At 48.2% G+C, this 20,680-nt stretch overlaps 1 protein-coding gene across 1 annotated transcript in view; it reads right to left on the bottom strand.

The window, feature by feature from the left end:
• TLN2 (talin 2) overlaps positions 1-20,680 on the bottom strand; it is a 269,148-nt gene that overhangs the window by 128,302 nt on the left and 120,166 nt on the right. The window contains 10 exon segments of the mRNA XM_084781229.1: positions 806-972; positions 3,427-3,721; positions 5,114-5,281; positions 10,103-10,201; positions 10,701-10,909; positions 12,142-12,250; positions 15,320-15,433; positions 16,771-16,951; positions 18,727-18,803; positions 19,933-20,034. Of these exon segments, the coding sequence (XP_084637355.1) occupies positions 806-972; positions 3,427-3,721; positions 5,114-5,281; positions 10,103-10,201; positions 10,701-10,909; positions 12,142-12,250; positions 15,320-15,433; positions 16,771-16,951; positions 18,727-18,803; positions 19,933-20,034 (1,521 nt within the window).

A 20,680-nucleotide genomic window follows, 5' to 3' on the forward strand; every position in this document is an offset into this window, starting at 1 on the left:
GTCCTTTAGGGTATGCTTGGAGAACCGAGACACAGATGGTATCCAACTGTGCTAAAGAGTGACATTGGTGTCCTTGGCTGGCAGAAGAGCACGGTGCCGACACAGCTGTCATCGGTGTCCCTCACGTAGGTCCACAGCCCTCACACCATGGCACTTTAGCTGAACCTGCCCTCAGACTCTTTCCAGGTTTACTTAGATATGTAGGGTTCCTTAGTGGGGAAAGGCTGAAGTCAATACACAGAGAAGGTACTTTTCTTCTCCCTTTGAGACAATATATGACTGGTAATTTTGATGGCCCACTTCATGGGGGGCTGAGGGGAGGGGAGGATGTAGAGTAACCATGGAAACAACCCTGTGGGTGTGTCTGTGAGGGAGTTTCTAGACTGAATCAATTAAAGAGGGAAGACCCACCCTAAGTGTGAGTAGCCTCATTCTGTGGACTGGAGTCCCAGACTAAATTAAAAATGGAGAGGCAGCCGAGCACCACACCCACCCCTCTGCCTCGTGATGTCCGGCCACCGACTGTTCCTGCTGGCATGAAGGGCATTGGGTACTTTGTTGCAGTAAGGAGAACATTCACGGTGTTGGCAGTAGTAGCTCTGCTTTGCTGCCTGCACCGAGCCAGCACCTCTTTCTCGTGTTCGACAACCCTTCAGCTACCCTAAGTGTGTTAAGTGTTACAAAGCCACTCGGGTTTTCAGAAGGGGAAATCTGCACTCTGCCCTTCACCTTCAGAGGTAAGTGTCAGACCCTAACACTCGATAGTATTCACGTTTCAAGCCCGGAGACCAAGCGTCCTCCCTACCTTTGCAGCTTCCACCATGCGGGCAGTAGAGTCAGCCAGGAGCTTTGCGGCTGCCAGGAGCTTCTTGGAATTTTCCATGTCAATCTCAGCCTCCGCATCTGACCTCATGGCATTGACAAGATCCGACGTAGCCTGGGCCAGTACCCGGGCTTGGCGCACCATCTCACCTAGCAGACAGGAAGGCAAGTATGGGCTGTTTATTTACTCTTCTGTCTGAGCACTGGCCTCAACTGTCAGGGAGGATTTTTTTTTTTAAACTGTTGTTGTTATTTGTTTGAAACAGGGTCAACCTCTAACTCACTATATAGCCAGGGATGGTTTAGGTCAGCTAGCCCTCTTGCCTCTACCTCCCCAGGGCTGGGACTACAGGCGGGCACCACCATGCCTGGTTTATGAGGTGCTGGAAGCTGAGCCCAAGGCTTTCTTGTGCATCAGATTGGCAGCATACCAAACCGAGCTACATCCCAGCTCCTCATTTGGAGCTTTTATTAGTAACCATTTGTCCCTGTTGTGCATATGACTTGACAAAAGTCTATTTCAACTTTCTTTTGGAAGTGGCAGGGCTGTTAACACATAGCATTACAAATGAACCCAACCCAGAGAAAGAACTGGTTCCTCTCCCAAAGTTTTTTGAGGGGCGACAAGCTTTTTTACATACAGCCATGGGCTAAAGTCAGTGTGGTGATCTTGATGGCAGTGGGGGGGGGGCAGGGGGAACAGGAAAAAGACACAAGTGGGAAAACTGGTGAAAATCGAATGCTATGGGTTGCTAACAGGAACATGTCCACAAATGCTTTGACAAGTGTGCTACAAGTTCTAGAAGACATTAGGAACAGGAAAAGAGGAAAGACAGTACTCTGCTTGCTCTGCGAGTTTTTAAAAAAGAAAAGCTAGAGCTATTCTAAAATAAGTTTACATAAAATAAGCCCCAAATGAGAAGACCATCAGCAGGAAATGCAAGTCTTGTGCAGCACTCCAGATTTTCTGGCGGCTTAAGAAACATGTGAAAGAACACAAGATGGCGTCCTCAACAACTACCGCTCACTTGCCGGGTCTGGGGCCCACACCTGGAATCCATGGACATCGCTGGTCAACATGGAGTATCACAAGGCCACGGCTAGCCCTGACAACAGAGGAGAGTCTGTCTCCAAAACCTAGTCAAACAACAGGACCGCTTTCCAGACTTTGTTAGAAAGCATGGTTGTGCTCTGGCAAGTAAGAGGAAGCGGGCCTTTTTTCTTTCTTTTTTTCCTTTTATTTTCGTTTTTTGAGACAGGGTCTCTCTGTGTAACCTTGGCTGTCCTAGACTCACTTTGTAGACCAGGCTGGCCTCGAACTCACAGCGATCTGCCTGCCTCTGCCTCCCAAGTGTTGGGATTAAAGGTGTGCACCACCACTCCAGGCTTGGAAGTGGACTTCTTACAGGCAGCTGGTGTGGTTGCAAATCCTTTTTGGAGAGAAATTTCATGAAGAAGTTTAACCTTCAAAATTCATCTATCTGTTGGCTGGGCAATTCCACAGATAAGCATTGCCACCACATACCAAACTTGAAAAGCAAGGGAAGATACATTTTCAACAAGATTTTATGTAGGAACATTTTTATAAAACAAAAACAAACTGGGAAACTAAATGTCTACTACCAGGTAACCACCAAAGAGCCAGAGGCTAAGCTCGGGGGTGGAGTGCTTGCCTGGCATGCAGCCAGAGCCCTGAGAAAAGCAGAGAATCGGTTAAGCATATGACAATGCCTCCAAAAATGGAATACTATACTGTCATAAAAAAACAACACTCAGGCAAGAGACAGAGGCAGGTGGATTTCTCTGAGTTCAAGGCCAATCTGGTCTACAAAGCAAGTCCAGAAAAGCCATGACTGCACAGAGAAACCTGGTCTCAAAACAAAACAAAACACAAATGCATAGGTAGACTTGGAAAAGCTCGTAGTATATATTACACAATTGTATTTACATAAACTCTGAAGGGGCCTCCATCAGTTCCTCTACACATAGCCTTCTGATAAATCAGAGGGAGGTGATGAGTATGTGAGCTCATCCAATACAGGAGCCATTGCGCCATATATCAGTAAAAAAATCAAGTAGTCAGCTCTGTGGATCGAGAGTCCATAGCGACAGATAAATTCTGAACAGTTTACTTCTCAACAGATGGAGAGGCACACTGCATATATAATTTTAACTTATAGCACAAATATATTACAGTATATTAAAGTGTTGCTGTGTCTCCCCAGGAAATGCTAGCAAGGGCTGTGGTCTGGACCCCCTCCTTCGATCCCCTCCACTGTCTACCGTCCCTCCTGGCTCTCTGCAGTGAGCGTGGGGGAGATGTCTAATGGACCTCTAAATAAACGTCTTCATTTCAGGCTTTGTTCCTGGTTCCTTTGTGGCCAATCTGATTTTACCAACTACGTCCTGCATATTAACATTATGAACTCAAAGAATGAAATTCTGGCTAAGTTTTTTAACTGTGGCTCTGGAGGAGAATGTGGGGTCTTCCCCTGCTCGCCAATGAGGAAGCTTGGGATTAAAGGATGATGTGCTGTTGCTCTTGCTAGTTACATGGCTGTCACCAAACCTGTCCAACGCCCCTCTCCCAAGCCAGTGCCTCACCAGCATCGCCCATGGAACTGAAGATGCTCTCGGTGACGCACATGATGGTGTCGGTGGCCTGGTCGTAGCGGCCAATGGGCTCGCCTCGGCTGGCGAACTGCCGCACATGCTGCAGGAGGTCGTGCAGGGCCTGGCTGACCACACTGGCCGCTGCGCTGACCTGCTTCAGGAGCTCACTGTCCCCGGTGGCCGCCTGGCAGGCGCGGACACAGTTTTCCACGGAGCGGTCCACCAGCTTCCCAGCCTCGATCAGCTGCTCCTGGCACACAGGAGAGCTGATGGTGGGGCTCACGACCTGGAAAGACACAGAAAGGCTCCCTGCAGTAGATGTTCCTGGTGTCCCAGGGTGCCTGGCATCTCACTCAGGACCTTTTGTGCTTCACTTAGCACATATAACCAGGGACCCAACTCATCTACTGTGGTGACCCCACATTCATACACTTTCTTTGTGAGCTGAGAAATCCTAATTAGTCAGGAGAGCAGTCCTTATTATCCAGTACTTAAACAAGGACAAAGTTCTGATATCTACTACTTAGGTGCATTTCCTCTCAGGCTATCCTACGTGAATCTTCTAGGCTGAGATAAGACAAGTGACTCTGTACCAGAAGTGTACACATTTTCCCAAGGCATCCAAATCTCTGCCTTGTGTCTGTCCGTTACCTGTAGACTCCAGGGCCAGCAGGAGGACTGCTAAAGATGCCTCTGGATGCTACAAACCCTATCCTAGGGTGGGACGTGTCAGCCCTTCAGTCACGGATCTACAAAGCACAAGATGGGAAAAGCCCAGAAGCAGAAGCCTCCTGACTTCAGAGAAGCGGACATGCAGGATAGGGTGGAAGGGCACCCAGAGTCGGGCAGGTCTGAGTCATAACCTCAGCTCTGCTGCTTGTTTCCATGGCTGACAGTGCTCACTAGCATGGAGGTGCTTCAGAGTTCTCATCGGTAAATGAAGGCTAATGGTGGACAATGCGCAGGACTGCTGAGGAGACCCAAGCAGGTGATTCCCACACAGTGAACACACCCTGGAGCCATTCACAGTATCAGGATGGCTAGGATGAACCCCAGAAACTGTGGGTTCAGTATGAACCCCTGCATGATGTGCCACCCACTGCAAAGCCTCTTCTTGCACACATACCCCAAGACAGAGTTTCTCTGTGTAGTCCTGGCTGTCCTGGAACTCGCTCTGTAGACAGACAAACTGGCCTTTGAACTCACAGAGATCCACTGGCCTTGGCCTCCAGAGTGCTAGCCTGGGATTAAAGGCGTGCAAAGCCTCCTTATAAACTGGAAATAATGTGCATTGAGAGGCCCAAAGGGCCAATAATAAAAGCAGAATTAGACTGCATATACCAAAAATACTGTTATGTCTGGCTGAGTGTCATGGTGCACAACTTTGACTTTAGTCTTTGGGAGACAGAAGCAGGAGCAGACAGACCTCTGTGAGCTCAAGGCCAGTGTAATCTCCCATAGGTAGTTTCAGGAGAACCAAGGTACATTGTAAGATCTTGTCTCCACCCCGATGCCCCTTGCAAAGAAAACAAGAAAACAAAACAGCCAACCAACCAATCCTCTTATGCCCTCCCAAGGAGCCGTGTGAAGCAAGCTCCAGACCGCAGGCTATGTAATGACTGGCGGCAGGTAAGAGTGTACGGCACTGTGGGCGGGGCTGGCACGCCAGCTGGCTTACCTTAGCACATGCCACAAGCTGGGAGGTGGAGAGGGCACACTGGGTGGCTGCGGCGATCACCCTGTTCTGGAGGACGGTGTCTTCAGCCACCTGGGCAACATTCTTCGCCTTGAGTACTAACATGGCAGCAGCATTGGCAACAGCTTTAGCCAGGCTCATTAAGACATCCTAAGAAAAGGGGGCCAAAGCTACTCATTTATCCATTCGTTTGTTTATTTTTGTTTTAAAACCATCCTTCAAACACTAAAGCTTGTGTAGCATTCACCCAAAGTTTCTACTAAAATTCCATTTGGTTTTTACCTTCATCACCTCAATATTTTCCTCCTTAATTTTTTTTTAAATGCTAACTTATCCTCTCAAGAAACTAAAAGCAAAACAGAACCAAAAAAAAGCAAAACTTGTATCCAAGTAACAATATGTGTCCCTGTAGACAGTGAGTAGCACACAGGTTTCTGAATAAAAGAGATCGAGGGCTGGGAAGATGGCTCAGTCAATATAGTGCAGGCAGCTGGACCTGAGGCTGGATCCCTAGCACACATGTAAAAAGCCACTGGCAAAGCACATGCATTTGAAATGTGCTGGGAGGCCAGAGCCAGGCAGGTCCTTGGAGCTTGCCGGCTAGCCTGCCTAGTCTAATCAGTGAGTCTATGTCTAATCAGTCTACACATATATGCACGTCTACCCAACAAACACATGTACATACATGTGAGCACACATAAAGATCACCCCAAAACACCACACACACACACAAACACACACACACAAACACACACACACACACACACACTTAAGCATGAAAGTAAATAAATAAATAAAATAGAGTGAACAGAATTGATTTAGCTACAGATTTACACTCATGCTTTCCCACGGATGGATGTGTGACACCAGAAGAAACTGAACATGTCCTCAGAGGCCACCAATACTGCAGTAGGTAGGCATGAAATCATCACGTCCCCAGAGTACATTGAAAACGTATCCATCTTTTGGGCGCCTGGCTTGCACAAGCATCCATGTTCCGCTCCACAAGCCAGCTGCTCCTCTGCCTCCAGAGGGCAATGTAGAACACACAGGGACACACTGCTGGCCCCGGTTCCTGCAGCTGGAGAGCCAAAGACTGTTCTGAACATAACTTATCCTCAGCATCCGGAACCTTCTGCATAGGGATTGGATTATGCAAAGCAGAAGAGAGTTTGCATAAATGCCTCAGCTGCCAGATGGAAGCCTGGGGCCCTGCCTGCATGCAATCCCAGCACTTGGGAGGTGGGCCAGGGGACCTGGGACAGGGCCCAGGCCAGAGGACCGAAGTTCAAGGTCATCTTGGGCTAGTCTAACTTGTAGGCCAGCTTAGATGCCATGAAACCCTATATGAAAACAACAACAACCCTCTCTGACTACAGAGGCTAGGAGAGCAGAATTTTAAGCTCAGCTTATAAAAGGCGCTGTTGCCTGCAGGAGGGAGAATCCTTCGACTGGGACTGCCAGGTCTGTCACCCGTCAGTTTAACCTGAAGAAGAGCCACTTTCACATTTAGTTTACTTCAGCGCTGCAGATATTGAAAGCAGCTTATTTGATTCAGAAACGCCTTCCCTCACATCCAAGCCATTGTCGCTCTGAGCAAGCATGTCAAGGCTTTGCTCCCCAGGAAAAAGCCTTTAGTTATTCATCAGAAAACATTAAAAAAGCACCTTTGGTTCTCAATGCCAAGGATAGCCATAGGGCCTCAACAATGAGAGATTTTATGAGAAAATACGTTGGTGAGTGCGCAGTTTCCAGTGGTGAAGAATACACTGTCTCAGGCAACTCTAAAAGCTACAGAAGCTGAGTTGAGGCTGGAGAGATGGCTCCTTACGGAAAAGACACTGGCTGTTGTGCCTGACGACCAGAGCTTGCTCTCTGCTGCGACCCACATGGTTGACAAGGGGAATGGACTCCCCGAGTTGCCTCTGACCTCCACACGTATGAAGTGGTAAGTGTGTGCGCACACACATACACACACACATGTAAAAAAATGACGAAAAAGTCCTCAAAACCTCATTTTAAAATGGACAAAAACAAAGTGGCCTTAAAGGAACCATTCACTGTGGCCTTCCCTGGGTCTGTGACACGTGAAGCTTTCAGGAGTCAAGTGACACTTGTCTGCTGCACAGCTTCCAAGAACTGTTCCCCATATGCCTCCCTTTACAGCGCCCCACTGACTTGGACATTTGTCTCTAAATTCAGGTTAAAAGCAATTGAGATGCCACAACTTACTAACAACATTGTTAGGCGTAACTTTCTGAAGCCGACCAGAGCATTCCTTTACATAAGAACCCATCTGCTTACACAGGGACCAAGACTGGGTCACCCACGGCCACAACTGACACAAAGGACTTTGCTTGAGCCATGGTGTTTTGGTGCAGCCAATAGTAACCCTAACTAAGACAAGTCACACAAAAGGGTCGCCACCCATGAGGTAAAACACCAGAATGGCCAGAAGAAGCTGAGGGAGGAAAAGCTGACGACCTCTCCCTAGACAACGGCATGCTACTATAATATCTGACCAATATATGCTAGTATAATATTGACCAATGAAGAGGTGGTCAGAGGAGATACAGCCAGAAATGCATCCTTTTCCACTGTGGGAAGGGTGTACTGAGGGTACCAAGGGGTTGATAAAAAGATGTTTGTTTTTCCAGGTTAGAGAGATGGCTCAGCCTGTTAAGGGCACTGGCTTCTCCTCTAGAGGTCCTGAGTTCAAACCCCAGCAGCTATATAGTAGTTTACAACATCTATAATGGGATCTGATGTCCTCTCTGGAGTACAGATATACATGAAAAACAAACAAACAAACAAAAAACTCATATACATAAATAAATCTTTTAAAAATAGATGTTATTCTTCTGAATTTGGTGATGTACGTGGTGTCAATTCCTGTTTGTTTGTTTGTTTGTTTGTTTGAGACAGGGTTTCTCCGTGTAGCCCTGGCTGTCCTGGACTTGTTTTATAGACCAGGCTGGCCTCGAACTCACGGAGATCTGCCTGTCTCTGCCTCCCGAGTGCTGGGATTACAGGTATGCACCACCATGCCCAGCTGGTGTCAGTTCTCATACATTTGAAATTTGTATTTTACACTCTAAGTCTGTGTTTCATATATAGGTATAGATTGCTTTATGACACAAAAATTAGAAAACATCTTTTTTTAAAGTAAAGGCCAGGATTGGGGATATAGCTCAGCTGGTAGAATGCTTGCATAGCATTGATGGAGTCTTTTCCCAGCACCACATAAGCAAGGCATGGTGGGACACGCCTGCAATCACAATATGCAGGAGATGACAGCAGGGTGACCTGAAGGTCACAGGCAACCTCAGACAGAGAGTAAGACTGAAGCCAGCTCACGCTCCCTGAGACCACAATGAAAAGGCTGAAATAAAGGGGTGGTTAGGATTGCTTGCTGTTGTTGCAGAGGACCTCAGTTCGGTTCTCACAACCCAGCTTGGGTGGCTTAAAACTGACTGTAACTCTACCTCCAGGGGACTTGACAGCTTCTTCTGGTATCCTCCTGTACATGAAAATGGGCACACAGGCAGATACACACATTCGTAAACAAAAATAAAGTAAGTGAATAAGACAGGAAAAAGTAAACGGCACTGACTGTTCTTCCAGAGGACGTGGGTTCAAATCCTAGCACCCACACAACTGTAACTCTAAGATCTGGCACTCTCACATGGACATACATGTAGGCAAAACACCAATGCAGATAAAATAAAGCTAAATTTTTAAAAAGTAAAGGCCAGTGAAATTCAATTGAATCATCATACAAAGAAAGATAGTTTGGATAAGTGTTTTCTTCAGGAAGCCTAGCTGAGAAATTAAACATTCTAACCGGGATGGACTTCCGTCTTACTTGTAAAATCAGAGATGTTTAAAGAGGAGTAAGGGGCCCTGACCCCAAGTATATGAGCATAGCTCACCCTGGCCTGGATCCTCAGCCTTACTCCTCAACACATCCGCAGTGGGGTTAGGGGGGGCCAGGCAAGCTGAGATCTTGTCTGAGCTTCGATGTGGTGAGACTGGCAGCGAACCAAGGCAGCTGCAAACAGTAGCAGCAGCTGCTCAGCAGAGGATGAGCAGCACAAGACTCTCGTATTGGAAAGTAAGAGTCACAAAACGACTCCTCGCTTGGGACGGAGCACACCCAAACTCTCGGCCGTGGCTAAAACAAAAGCTCTGAGCCCAGTCACCAGGGCTCAGGGCTTGCTGGATTAGGCTGAGTTAAATATCCAGACGCTACCTTAAGAAATACAATGATTTCGAAAACACTTTTGAAAAAGTAAAGGCCAGAGCGGGAGATACAGCTCAGTGCACACAGTGGTGTACACGTGTAGCCCCAGTACCGGGGAGGCTGAGGGAGGCAGATCGTTGGGGCTTGACTCCTAGCTAGTCTGTCAATCAACAACTCCCAGGTCCTAGTGAGAAACTCTATCTAAAAAACAAAAACAAGGTGGACAGCGTCCTGAGACATGACACCAGATGCTGACCTCCGGCCTCCACACACGTGTGCACATACACAGGAGTACACCAACAACCCCACGCAAAATAAAAACAACATCAATGACAGAAAGAACGAGGTCATTGAGAACTACTCCCCACAAAAATAAACAAGACTTGCTGAGAATGCTAAGGATGCAGGTGGGGTGGCCAACAGAAAGAGAATCACAATTACTTTATCCACTTTTTTTGTTTACAAAATGTCCAAGACAGTGGTGAACGACTAGAAAGGCTAAGTAAGTGCTTTTAGCAGGTGATACATAATATAAGTGACCTGCGTTTTTCATTTTAAAATATATACATTTAATTGACCCTAGAAGACCAGACTACTCAAGTTACCGCCTTCCATCTTACTCCCAACAACCCAGGAAGACCGCTCCCGTGTTTTAATAAGCCCTCCCTGCGAGGTCAGACTCATCCCTCAGCGTCCCTCCGCAGACTGGGGAGCCGCAGGCATCTTACTTGGAATCTCTCGTCTGTCTCGTCCTCTCCGATCTGTCTCAGGAGATCTCCACTGGCTTGGCCGATGCTCCCTGCAGCCGTCAAAACCGTCTGTCGAGGCTGCAAACAGATAACACGACCCGGTTGGAAAGAAAATGGGTTTCGTCCCGTGTCTCACCACACAGCAGTATGGGGGGGGGGGGGGGGACTGAGCTGATCAGCTCCTCACACACACAAATGAATAGGGCAGATAGGAGAAGAGCAAAGTATCCTGGTGGGATAGATGCAAGGAAACGCTCATCAACCGGTAACAGGTAGATGTGCCTGAAACTTCCAATGAATGGGTCTGGCACAATTAGAACAAAGCTGGTTTATACAGGAGTTCAGTAGCAACCTGTATGTATGCCCTTCGTGTGCTAGTTGGGACGGCTTTCTACTAACAGCGCAGCCTCCCAGGGGCCGAACCACAGGCTCTGAGCCGCTCCAGTGACTCTCAAGACTACCCTGTGGTACTTTGCCATGAGAGGACGGCAGAAACCTTTTAGGAAGGCAGAGCTTCACAGACCTGAAGCGACACACGTGTCTTATCTGAACGCGGCTATGGGTCCTTAGGGCTCACCTCTCCAGAAGTAGGCTGCACAGCCTTCAGCAAATCAGACACGGCCCCGGCGAGGGTCCTGGCAGCTCTGAGAAGGTCTTCCCCACTGCCCACATCATCGTCCATGAGGGCCGCCAGCAGCTTGACGCCCTTGGACATTTCGGTCAGGTTAGAAGAAATTGTAGTGATCGCACAGCCCACGGCCGTGTAGTCAGTGTCTGCAGGGTCACCTGAGGCCAAGAGCAAAGGAGAGTCCCGATGAGACCTTCTCAAAAGTCCTGTTGGCAAAGGCCCGTGGCCCGCCATCATGCAGGTACCAAATGCAGACATCACCCTGACTCCCAGGAGGCTTCATTAAGGCCCTCGCACCTGGAGGTCTCACAATACTGGAACAGTGAACAAGGGTCCTTTAGAATTCCAAAGCAAAGAGTCTTGAGTTCAAGAGGGCTAGTGGGAAGAAATGGTGTGCATGGGAGGGTGTTATAAATGATGAAATATAGTGTGCTCTGGTATGAAAATATATATATTATAAATTTCAAAGTAGGGGTCAGTAAGACGGCCTAGCGGGTATCGGTGCTTGCCAAGCCTGATGGCCTGTATTGGTCCCTCATAACCTGAATGGTAAAAGGAGAGATCTAACTCCTAAAACTCACCCTCTGCTCTCCACATGTGCACTGTGGCACATGTGTGGAACCCCACCCTGAGATGTAAATATAGCTGAAAATTAAAAATGGAAAAAAAAAAGCAACTTATGATGGTATAAACTTGTAATCCTAGTGCTGGGGAAGTGGAGACAGGTGGGTCTGCTGGACCCGCTGGCCAGCTAGCCTGGACTACTTGCAGAGTTTAAGACCAATGAGGTAGCCATCTCAACAAGAACTGCTCGAGGAGGGGCACCTGAAGTTGCCTCCTGGCACCCACAAAGAAATGCATACAACTCAGATTCCAAAGCATGCAGTGTCCCATGACCCAAGCCCAGTGGTCAGTCTGTTCCTGAAACCCTGGTACACCGCAGACAAAAGCCTAAGTATTTCCTGGCTCTCACCGGACGGTGTGAGACTGGGAGCCAGGCTACACCAGATGAGCCAACTGCTAGACAAGACAAGCAAAGGATGTATGCTTGACACGTCCAGACCATTTCTAGACTGTAAACTCCCTAAGGGAGAAACTGGCCTCACAGACTTTCGCAGTATGTTCGCAGGCTGACGGACAATGAACAGCGCTGAGTAAGTGCTTTTTAATGGTATATGACATCAACAAAAAGGAATGAGATGTTTCTTACATTTCTCTTGGATCACTTGGAATACATGCTTAAAGCAGGCCAGATGTCTAAAAATAGACTGTCTTCTCACAGTATAGAATCTATTGCTTCAGTGAAAGATTGAACACACACACACACACACACACACACACACACACACACACACACACACACTACAGCCCAAGTTACTTAGGGACTTACCAGCCGTGAGGTTGACAACGGAAGCTGTTCCGGCAGTGATAGCATCGACTTGAGAGTGGATTTCATGTTTGGATTCATCCACTTTGTTCTGCACCCAAACCCGAGATGCCTGTAAAACAGGACAATGAATGACACAATCACAGCACTGAACTGCCCAGGAGACCAGGGAAGCTGACCCATACAACGAGACCAGCAGTTGGCTGTACTCTCCTTTCTGGGCCAGCACTGAATATGCCCAAATCATCTTAAACAACATCCTGAACAATCTTTCTGTGTGTCCAGAGACATTGAAAGGTATATAAGTTCTCTGCATCTTACACTACAATTAAGAAAAAGTTTACAACTTGTAGGAAAAATAATTTGATAAGGCTATCTCTTGGCAAATACAACTGAGAAGATCACCTATATGACTTCCTCCAAGATCCAGGGACCACCCAGAAGGCGGGGACCCATGTACAAGCTGGAGAGAAGAGTGGTGCCCTGGTTTGAACGAGAATGTCCCCCATAGGCTCATGCGTTTGAACACTCGGTTCCCAGCTGGCGGAACTCTTTGGCAAGGATTAGGAGGTGTGGCCTTGTTAGAGGAGGCGTGTCACTGGGGGAGGGCTTGAGGTCTCAGAAGACCAAGATGGAGCTCTCAGGCCTTCCTTGTACCACTCCTCATTCCAACATAACGGACTCCCATCCTTTGAAACGATAAGCCTATTTAAACGCTTCCTTGCCTAAGTTGCCTTCATCATGGTGCCACAGCAACAGAAAAGGAAGACAAGTAGAGTGCGGTAGGATGCTGTCCTCTGGGCATAACACAGCCATGACCCTCTTGGGCCTATCAGGAGCTGTATTACTTGAAATAAACCTGTGGAAGACTGGGTCCATCAGGAAGGCAGGAGAGACTCACAAGGCCTTCCCCACGCAGAGGACCGACAGGCAGTTAATGGCTGCTGGGATGAGGAGAGATGTTTTTGTTAGGGGTGCTGCTACCAATAAGCAGCACGTGTTCCCACACACGACCGCTCACCCACGCTCCGAAGAGTAGCTCTGATCAAACTCAGTGGTCCACGCGCCAATAACGACAGGAGGTGAAGGAGTACTGAGTGGGTCAGCAGGGAGCGGTGGATTGTGGGAGAAGACAATGGGGGTAGCTTTGCTCAAAGGATGGCATATATGTGTGTGTGAAAATTTCACAACCAAACCCACCATTATGTGTAATTGGGAGATGCTGATAAAAATCAGCGTCACACAATAATTCTGTGGGCACACTAACGCGGACACTTGACGGCCGTTTTCATTTTGCTTCTTTAGGGAGCAGAGTTAGAACTCCGGCTCGTCGGCCCACAAAGGTTCTTGACCAACACTGAAGTTTTTTTCTATTGACACGACATGAACTATCATGAAGAAACTCATATATCACGGCCATATGCAGGTGGCATTTTTTTCCGGGTACGTCTGGGAAGACGGGCTAAGGCTCCTGCTCTGTGTGACGGGACAACGGCAAATTATACCCGGGTCCTGCGCCTCACCTTTCTCCAACTATAGGAGAAAAGACATTCCTAGCTTTTCTATTTTGTTTCATCCCATCAGGTGTGTCCAACCTGAAGCCGGTGGGCGACAAGGTGCTCGAGGACAGCTATGAATGTAGCCCAACGCAATAATGCAAATTTAGTTAAAATATTATGAGACTTGTATGTGTGCATTGTTATTGTTGTTTTGTAATTCACTTATGTCAAAAGGTTGGATATGCCTGCTAGTAAACTATTTTCTAGCATTTCAGGGCTCACTTAACACATAATTATTTATGTCGATAGTGACGACCCTGTAGGTAAGACACTGATCTAGGCTCAGGGGAACCACGTATTATCTTAGTGCATCTAACTCTTCGAGAACTGGCCAATCGGGACAATCGCCTCCACATATTTTAAAGCTCTGTCTCCCAAGTGTTCTGGGTAGGGAAGTCCACTACTTATTCCCACTCTCAAGTTCCCTGAGCAAAACAGAGGGCAGTCGCAGCCTCCACACACACCAGTATAGCGATGAAGAACAGCATTCAGGAACAACTTTCAAAAAGCGATCCCGCTAAACAAGATGCGGCTGCGGAACGCATCTTGGTTGTAGCCCCTGCAATGTCACCACTCTGTCTTACAGCAGTGGTTTCTCATCAGACTGCCCAACAGAAGAAAAAACCCAAACCAACCCCCAAGCCACCCTGCTGATGCCCAGGCCTGCCCACATGGACTGATGTGTGTAATCTGACATTTATCTGTGAGATTCTGGAGGTGGTTTAGGTGCATTAGGTGCAGGGAAGGGAGAGGGAGAAGCTGAAAGGGGGGAGCTACTTGGTAGCCAGCAGCAAAGTGTAGCAGACCTACAGATCACAGGGACGGCTGGCTAACAGGCACAGTGACAAACGATGCCGACAGGCCTGTGATTTCTGCTTCTCACCTAAGAACCTGGGTGATGTCAATGCTGCCGTCCCGCAGATCATGACCTGAAGTGTGGGGCATTAGCCAGTTCTGTGCAGCAGCAGCAGCAGCAGCAGCAGCAGCAGCAGCAGCAGCAGCAGCAGCAGCAGCCAGAAGGCCCCAGTGCTCATCACCTCACCCTGCTGCAAGGCTCAGTAGTACAATAGCTAACCCAGGGATCCACAGAACACTCAAACGGGAGCATCAGTAACCCTGGGAATGTGCTGGAAACACACATTCTTAGGCCCTACCCCATACCCACTAGATCAAAAACATATGCTAAGAGCAGAATACAATTGAAGATGACAGCCAGGGCCCAGAGATAAGTTTTAATAAGCCTTCCATGAGATCCCATTGTGCACTGAAATTGAAATATGAGAGCTGCTGGCAGTATTTAAAATGACAAAGCCAGCTTCCTGTGTTGAGCTCTTCTTAGATGCTAGGCCCATGCTAAGAATTAGACCACCACCCAGTGCCATCAGCCCTGTTTGCAGATGACAGGAGAACGGCTTGAGGGGGTAAGATGCCCAGAGGCTCAGTGCCCGTGGACACAAGAGCTGGGAGCGATGGACTGCAAAGGCCCAACATATATCAAGACATATAGATTTCCTTGTTAGCCAGCTGGGGACAGCTTCACCTAGAAGAATCCAGACAGAGCACGCAGCCTTGTTCTGAGGCAGGACAGAGACACAGGATGGCACACACTGACGGATATTTACCATGTCTTGGCCGAGAGGTGGCAGTGAGTCAAGCTCGCCGAGGTCTTCCTGAGCCTGCTGGACGGCGTGCATGCTTGTGTTGATGGTCCCCATAAGGGCTTGCTGCGCTGAAGTCTGCAAAGGCAGAGGAGCACGAAGTCGTGAGCAGAATCTGGGGACGACAGGGCCTCCTTGCACAACAGAACAAAAACCAAACCTCCGACAAGAGCGCATCTCATTACGCACCTGAACTAGCTCCCATTTCAACCTGAGGGCCAGAAATAGCGTGTTATATTAATAGAACACAAAGCGAAGGTGATTGCAGTGAAGGGCTTATAATCAGAAGGGTGTAGAGAGCTTAATTAGCAGACGAGACGGCTGGTGAGCATCTTCACGGCAGAGCTCAGGGGATGCAGTTGCTCTGGGTACCATAGATAAAAGATCTCTCACTATGGGGCACAGCAGCATACGCCTATAATCCCAGCACTCAGGGAGGCAGGGGCAGGTGGATCTCTGTGAGTTCAAGGCCAGCCTGGTCTACAGAGTGAGTCGAGGACAACCAGAGCTACACATACACAGAGAAACCTTGTCTCGAAAAACCAAGCAAGGAAGCACAAAGATCTCACGCCCAGAACACACATGGCTGTTTAGTAAGGCGGGTTCTTGATTATAAGTCAGGACTCTGCTGCCCATAGCTGACGTACTTTCACAGTTGAGTGACTTCCCAACTTTGATATTCTTGAGTTCTCAAAACTAACCTGACAGCAAGGGATTCCCAGGGCAGGCCCGATCGGTATTGGATCGGAAGAATTAGGAAGTGGTCAGCGAGACTGGGTTGCAAAGGTAGGTCATGGATGACTGCCCATTTCTCACACTTCGTGGGGGTACCTGGGCCAGTCAGCCAGAAGCTGCTGGGGCGGGGTATGAGGCTCGGTTTCTATAGCGCAAAGAAGTTCATGGCATTTAAATTTTATCTCCGATTGGAATAGAGTCAGAATCACCTTGGCAACAAGCCTCTGGGCAGGTCTGTGAAGGAGAGCAGTTTCTAGATTTGGTTAACTGAGGTGGGAGACCCATTCTAAATGTGGGTAACCCTGATCCACAGGTTGGGATCCTGAGCTGAGCACCAGCATTCAGCCCTCTCTGCTTCCTTCTGTGATGCACAGTATGACGAGCAGTCTCACACCCTGGCCAGTCCCTTCTGCATCACAGTGGACCACACTCTCAAAAGATCCACTTCTTTCCATGACTTGCTTTTGCTGCATATTTTGCAACTGGGATGAGTCATGTAACTAAACACCACGTCCCACCCTCTCTAGCCATCGATTCTAGAAAAGAGTGGTCATAGTCATTAAACTGCAGGAACGCACAGCTGATGACTTGTGGCTCAGATGGGAGGCAGAGGGTTCCCACTTAGAACCTGTCGCCATCTCTGATGACTCAGAGGCTAACAAATGACCAGGAAGTCTCACCAGCGGAGGCATGTGTCCTCGGTGCATCTGTCCAACCATGACCTGCTGCTGCGGCGAGGGCATGCTGCCGACATTGAAAGTCTCAGGCCCACTGGAGCCGGAGCGCATGACAGCTGGCAGTGCCACCGAGCCATGCTCTGCCTTCCCAGTCCGGTTGAACTGCTGCTGCAAGATGGTAGATCTGTGGAAGAGACAGCTGGTCAGTGGTGGGTAGCCACTCACACGCAGGATGCTACGGTGGGAAGGCATCAAAGGTGCGCTCTGCCCTAGGATGTGGGGACCACTTAAAACAGCACACGCGGCGGGTACGGACTCAGGAGCAGCACTGAGATAAACCCAGTTGGGACCAGTGTCAATGTCTCCATGGGGTAGCGTCTTGGTGTTCCATGATTCATTTGTTCTTAAGACAAAACAAATGGCAGTCCTGACGCAGTGATGTTCCTAGGGATGGTTGGGAAATACTGTGCCCTCCTTTGGTCAATCACACACATTCAACAGGTTTCCATTCTGGGCAATGATAGATATCATCTATCCTCACCTTGATGGGAAAAAATGTGCAAATAAGTTTAGGGAAAACCTCTCAAAAGTTCAAGTCCACTGACCAGAGAGGACATCGGTCATCTCTGGGGGCTTGAGAGACTCTTGCATCTTTTCCAAAAGATTCCAATCAGAGATTAGGATTTACACACACACACACACACACACACACACACACACACACACACTCACGTATAATCTCTTAAGGTTTTCAAATGAGTAGTATGTGCAAAGGAGTTTGCACATGTGAAACTAAGGAGGCAGATGAGGGCGGTTCTTCAGGAACCCAGTGGAGAAGCCACAAGTGGGGTCTGGGGTTCCCTGCAGGTGTGCCAAGAGGCAGAGACAGTCAGACTGTCCCTGCTAACCAACTTAGCATCTCAAGCAACAGGCCTCTGGAGAGAGTCAAAAACGTGAGTAGCAGTGGGCAGTGGAGAGCCCTAACAGGCCAAAGCGCTGAGAAAATCAACTGTTGGGAGCTCAGACCTGAATGGAGCATCTGTGTCACCTTGGCCCTTGGGGAGACAGAGTGGGATAAGAAGGTAATGTGGGGTGAGTATGATTAAAATAAATAATAATATGTTCGAAATTGTAAAAAATAACTATAAAACATCCTTTTAAATGAGTTCAGAATAGATGACGCCAGGTTCTTATACCTCAGCCAACAACCATCCTGGTTATGTTTGGTTTTGATGATGGTGACTCCTGACTTCTAGATGGGGTCGCGAAGGCAGAAAATTCAAGAACAAACCCCAGATTTGCTCTGAAGATGGTTCCTATGAGTACATTTTTTCTTTTAAAAATTGTTTCTAATATTTTATATGTATATGTGTTTCACCTGCATGTACGTCATTTGCACCCAGTGCCTGTGAAAGCCAGAAGAGGGTGACAGATTCCCCAGCAACTGGACTTACAGGCAGTTGTAAGCTGCCATGTCCCTTCCAAGAATCGAACCTGGGTCCCCTAGAAGAGCAGCCAGTGCTCTTACCTGCTGGACCATCTCTCCAGCTACATGAGTAAATTCTTAGCCCTGTCTCTTTTGCTGTCTCACAGCCTGTGAGAGGAGTGTGGATGTAGTTAGTGCTTTGTGTACACTTACCCTCCACCAGTGGCCAGCCTCTGAGATCCAGAACAGAATCAAACAGAAGCCAGATTACAGACTTTGAGGCAATAACCCAGTCCATAAAATTTACATCAGGGATGCAGAACAGGACCAAGGAAGACCGACGGCTTCCTAAGATGGAGGTGGACACCACGCCGTGCACTGGGTCCCCATGAAATGCTCAGCCCCCACACGGGACAGCTGTATCACACACACTGTTCGTCTAAGGGCCGAAACTGAAAAGCAAGCCTTGACTAACCCAGCACCGCCTCAGGTCAGGAGGAGGCGGATGGAAGGCTACTACCCTGGATACTTACTTTTTTGGGGAAACTGACTCTTCTAACATAGTTGACTCCTCATCCCCTTCCAGCCCAAATCTATCTTTGCTTTGTTTCTGGAGGTAAAACAGACAGAACAATGAACATCAGCAAGTCTGAACATAGGACCACTGAAAGGGCTTCTGCAGGGACACAAGCAAAACACTCAGGTTGACTGCAAATTCCAAGTATTGAGTAGTTAATGAGCTAAGAACAAAAGCACAAGGCCAATAAAGTGAAAGCCTGTGATGTAATCTATAAGCATATCAAGCTTTTTGCTTATCATCTCTTACACAGCAGAGAGTCAGGCACACTACGGACATCCTATCAGAATCTGGTTTTTGAGTGGGTGGTACTGGGAAGCCCTAAAAATACGTCTGATTTTCTATGTACTACCATGGCACATGGAGCCGCCTTGTTTGGTAAGAACAAAAACTCACAAAACCCACAATGGACACTTTTAGTATACCACCTTGGGTTTCTACGAAGTCAGGGAAGGAAAAAAAAACTATGTAGAGAGGGAGCCTGTGAGGAATTAGGACAGACTCTGTCCTCACTGGCTTTGGCTGTCAACTTGACACAACTTAACAGATTCCCTAGGACGACGTGACCTGTGGCTATGCCTGCAGAAGGCTGTTGAGACTGCTAACTGACTTGGGAGGGTCCCGTCAACTTCGGGTGCTGGCGTTTTTCTGGACTGTAGGAGGAGGCTGGCTGGATGAGTGCGAGCCTACACCAGCCGTCAAGCAGCATGCCGCCATGGTTTCTGCTCTGCTTCCTTAGCTGCGAACTCCCTGGCTAGAGGGAATGCTGACTACTGACTAGCAAACTGGCCTGACTTCAGGTTCCTGCCCACTCCTGCTTTCAGAACAGACTGCGTGCGACATGGACAGAGAAGCCAAATGAATCCTTTCCTCTCTTCAGTTGCTTTTGGTCAGAGTGTTTTTATCAGGGCAACACAGAGCAACCTAGGACACAGAACACTCTGCCCTTTACTCTGCAGGAACAGATACAAATATGCTCTGTGGCAAAACCAGACATGATCAGGGGATTCAAGGTCAGAGATCTCATAGGCAAGCAGTCTTAATGCTGAACACTCAATCTGTCAAGCAACCATTTCAAATAAGGGTTCCACTTAACACAGCTGGCATCAAGCCCTCTACCAAGCCAGCCTCGACTTCCTTGGTTTTCTTCAACACAACATACCTTTTTGAGGATGATGTCAATGTAGCCTGCAATTAGCTGGGATATTTGCTCCCCCTCCGTGGTTTGTACTGAATAGTAGCTTTCCTGGTACTCCCCAAAATCCTGAAAGAAGAGCATTGGAACAAACACAGCTGTATAAGATCTACCGGGCATCACGAGGCATCAGAGAGCAGCTATAAAGCTCTGTGACATGGCTTACATTTCTTAGGAAAAATGAAACTCTAAAAACGTATTCAACGGTGGCTATTAGAAAAAAAAAAGTCGGGGTTGCCAAGCCTCAGGACCTGAATTCAGTCACTGGAACACACATGGTAGAAGGAAAGAATGTTTTCTTACCTCCCCATGGGCCACCCCCACCCCCCAACTAAGTAAGTACATGTCAGACTAAGAGGGGGAAGTAGCTGTGGACTGTAAGGGTAGATGGGCAGGACTGAAGACTTAGGACTAAAGGAGACCCAAGGCGGAGAGCGCTCGGGCTTTCTTTTACATCCCACATTTCCCGGAGCAGAGAACTGGAGAGGGCAGAATTCCTCAATCCTGTGAATAGATGCAGAGCAGTGGGTGCCTTAGATATGTCAGAGGAAGGTCCACGTTGTTTCAACAATGAACACAGATGAATTTTTATGTGGCTCCACTCTCCACCTAGTGTCACAGGCCTAGTGGCTCCTGTTTCTTCCCCTCAAAGCCAGGGAGCGATAGTGACCAATGTGGAGAAGTTGTGTGCCGTCTGCCGTCACACAGAAAGCCC

Source organism: Acomys minous (genome assembly GCF_964271855.1).
Source record: "Acomys minous genome assembly, chromosome: 5".
Lineage (NCBI taxonomy): Eukaryota > Metazoa > Chordata > Mammalia > Rodentia > Muridae > Acomys > Acomys minous.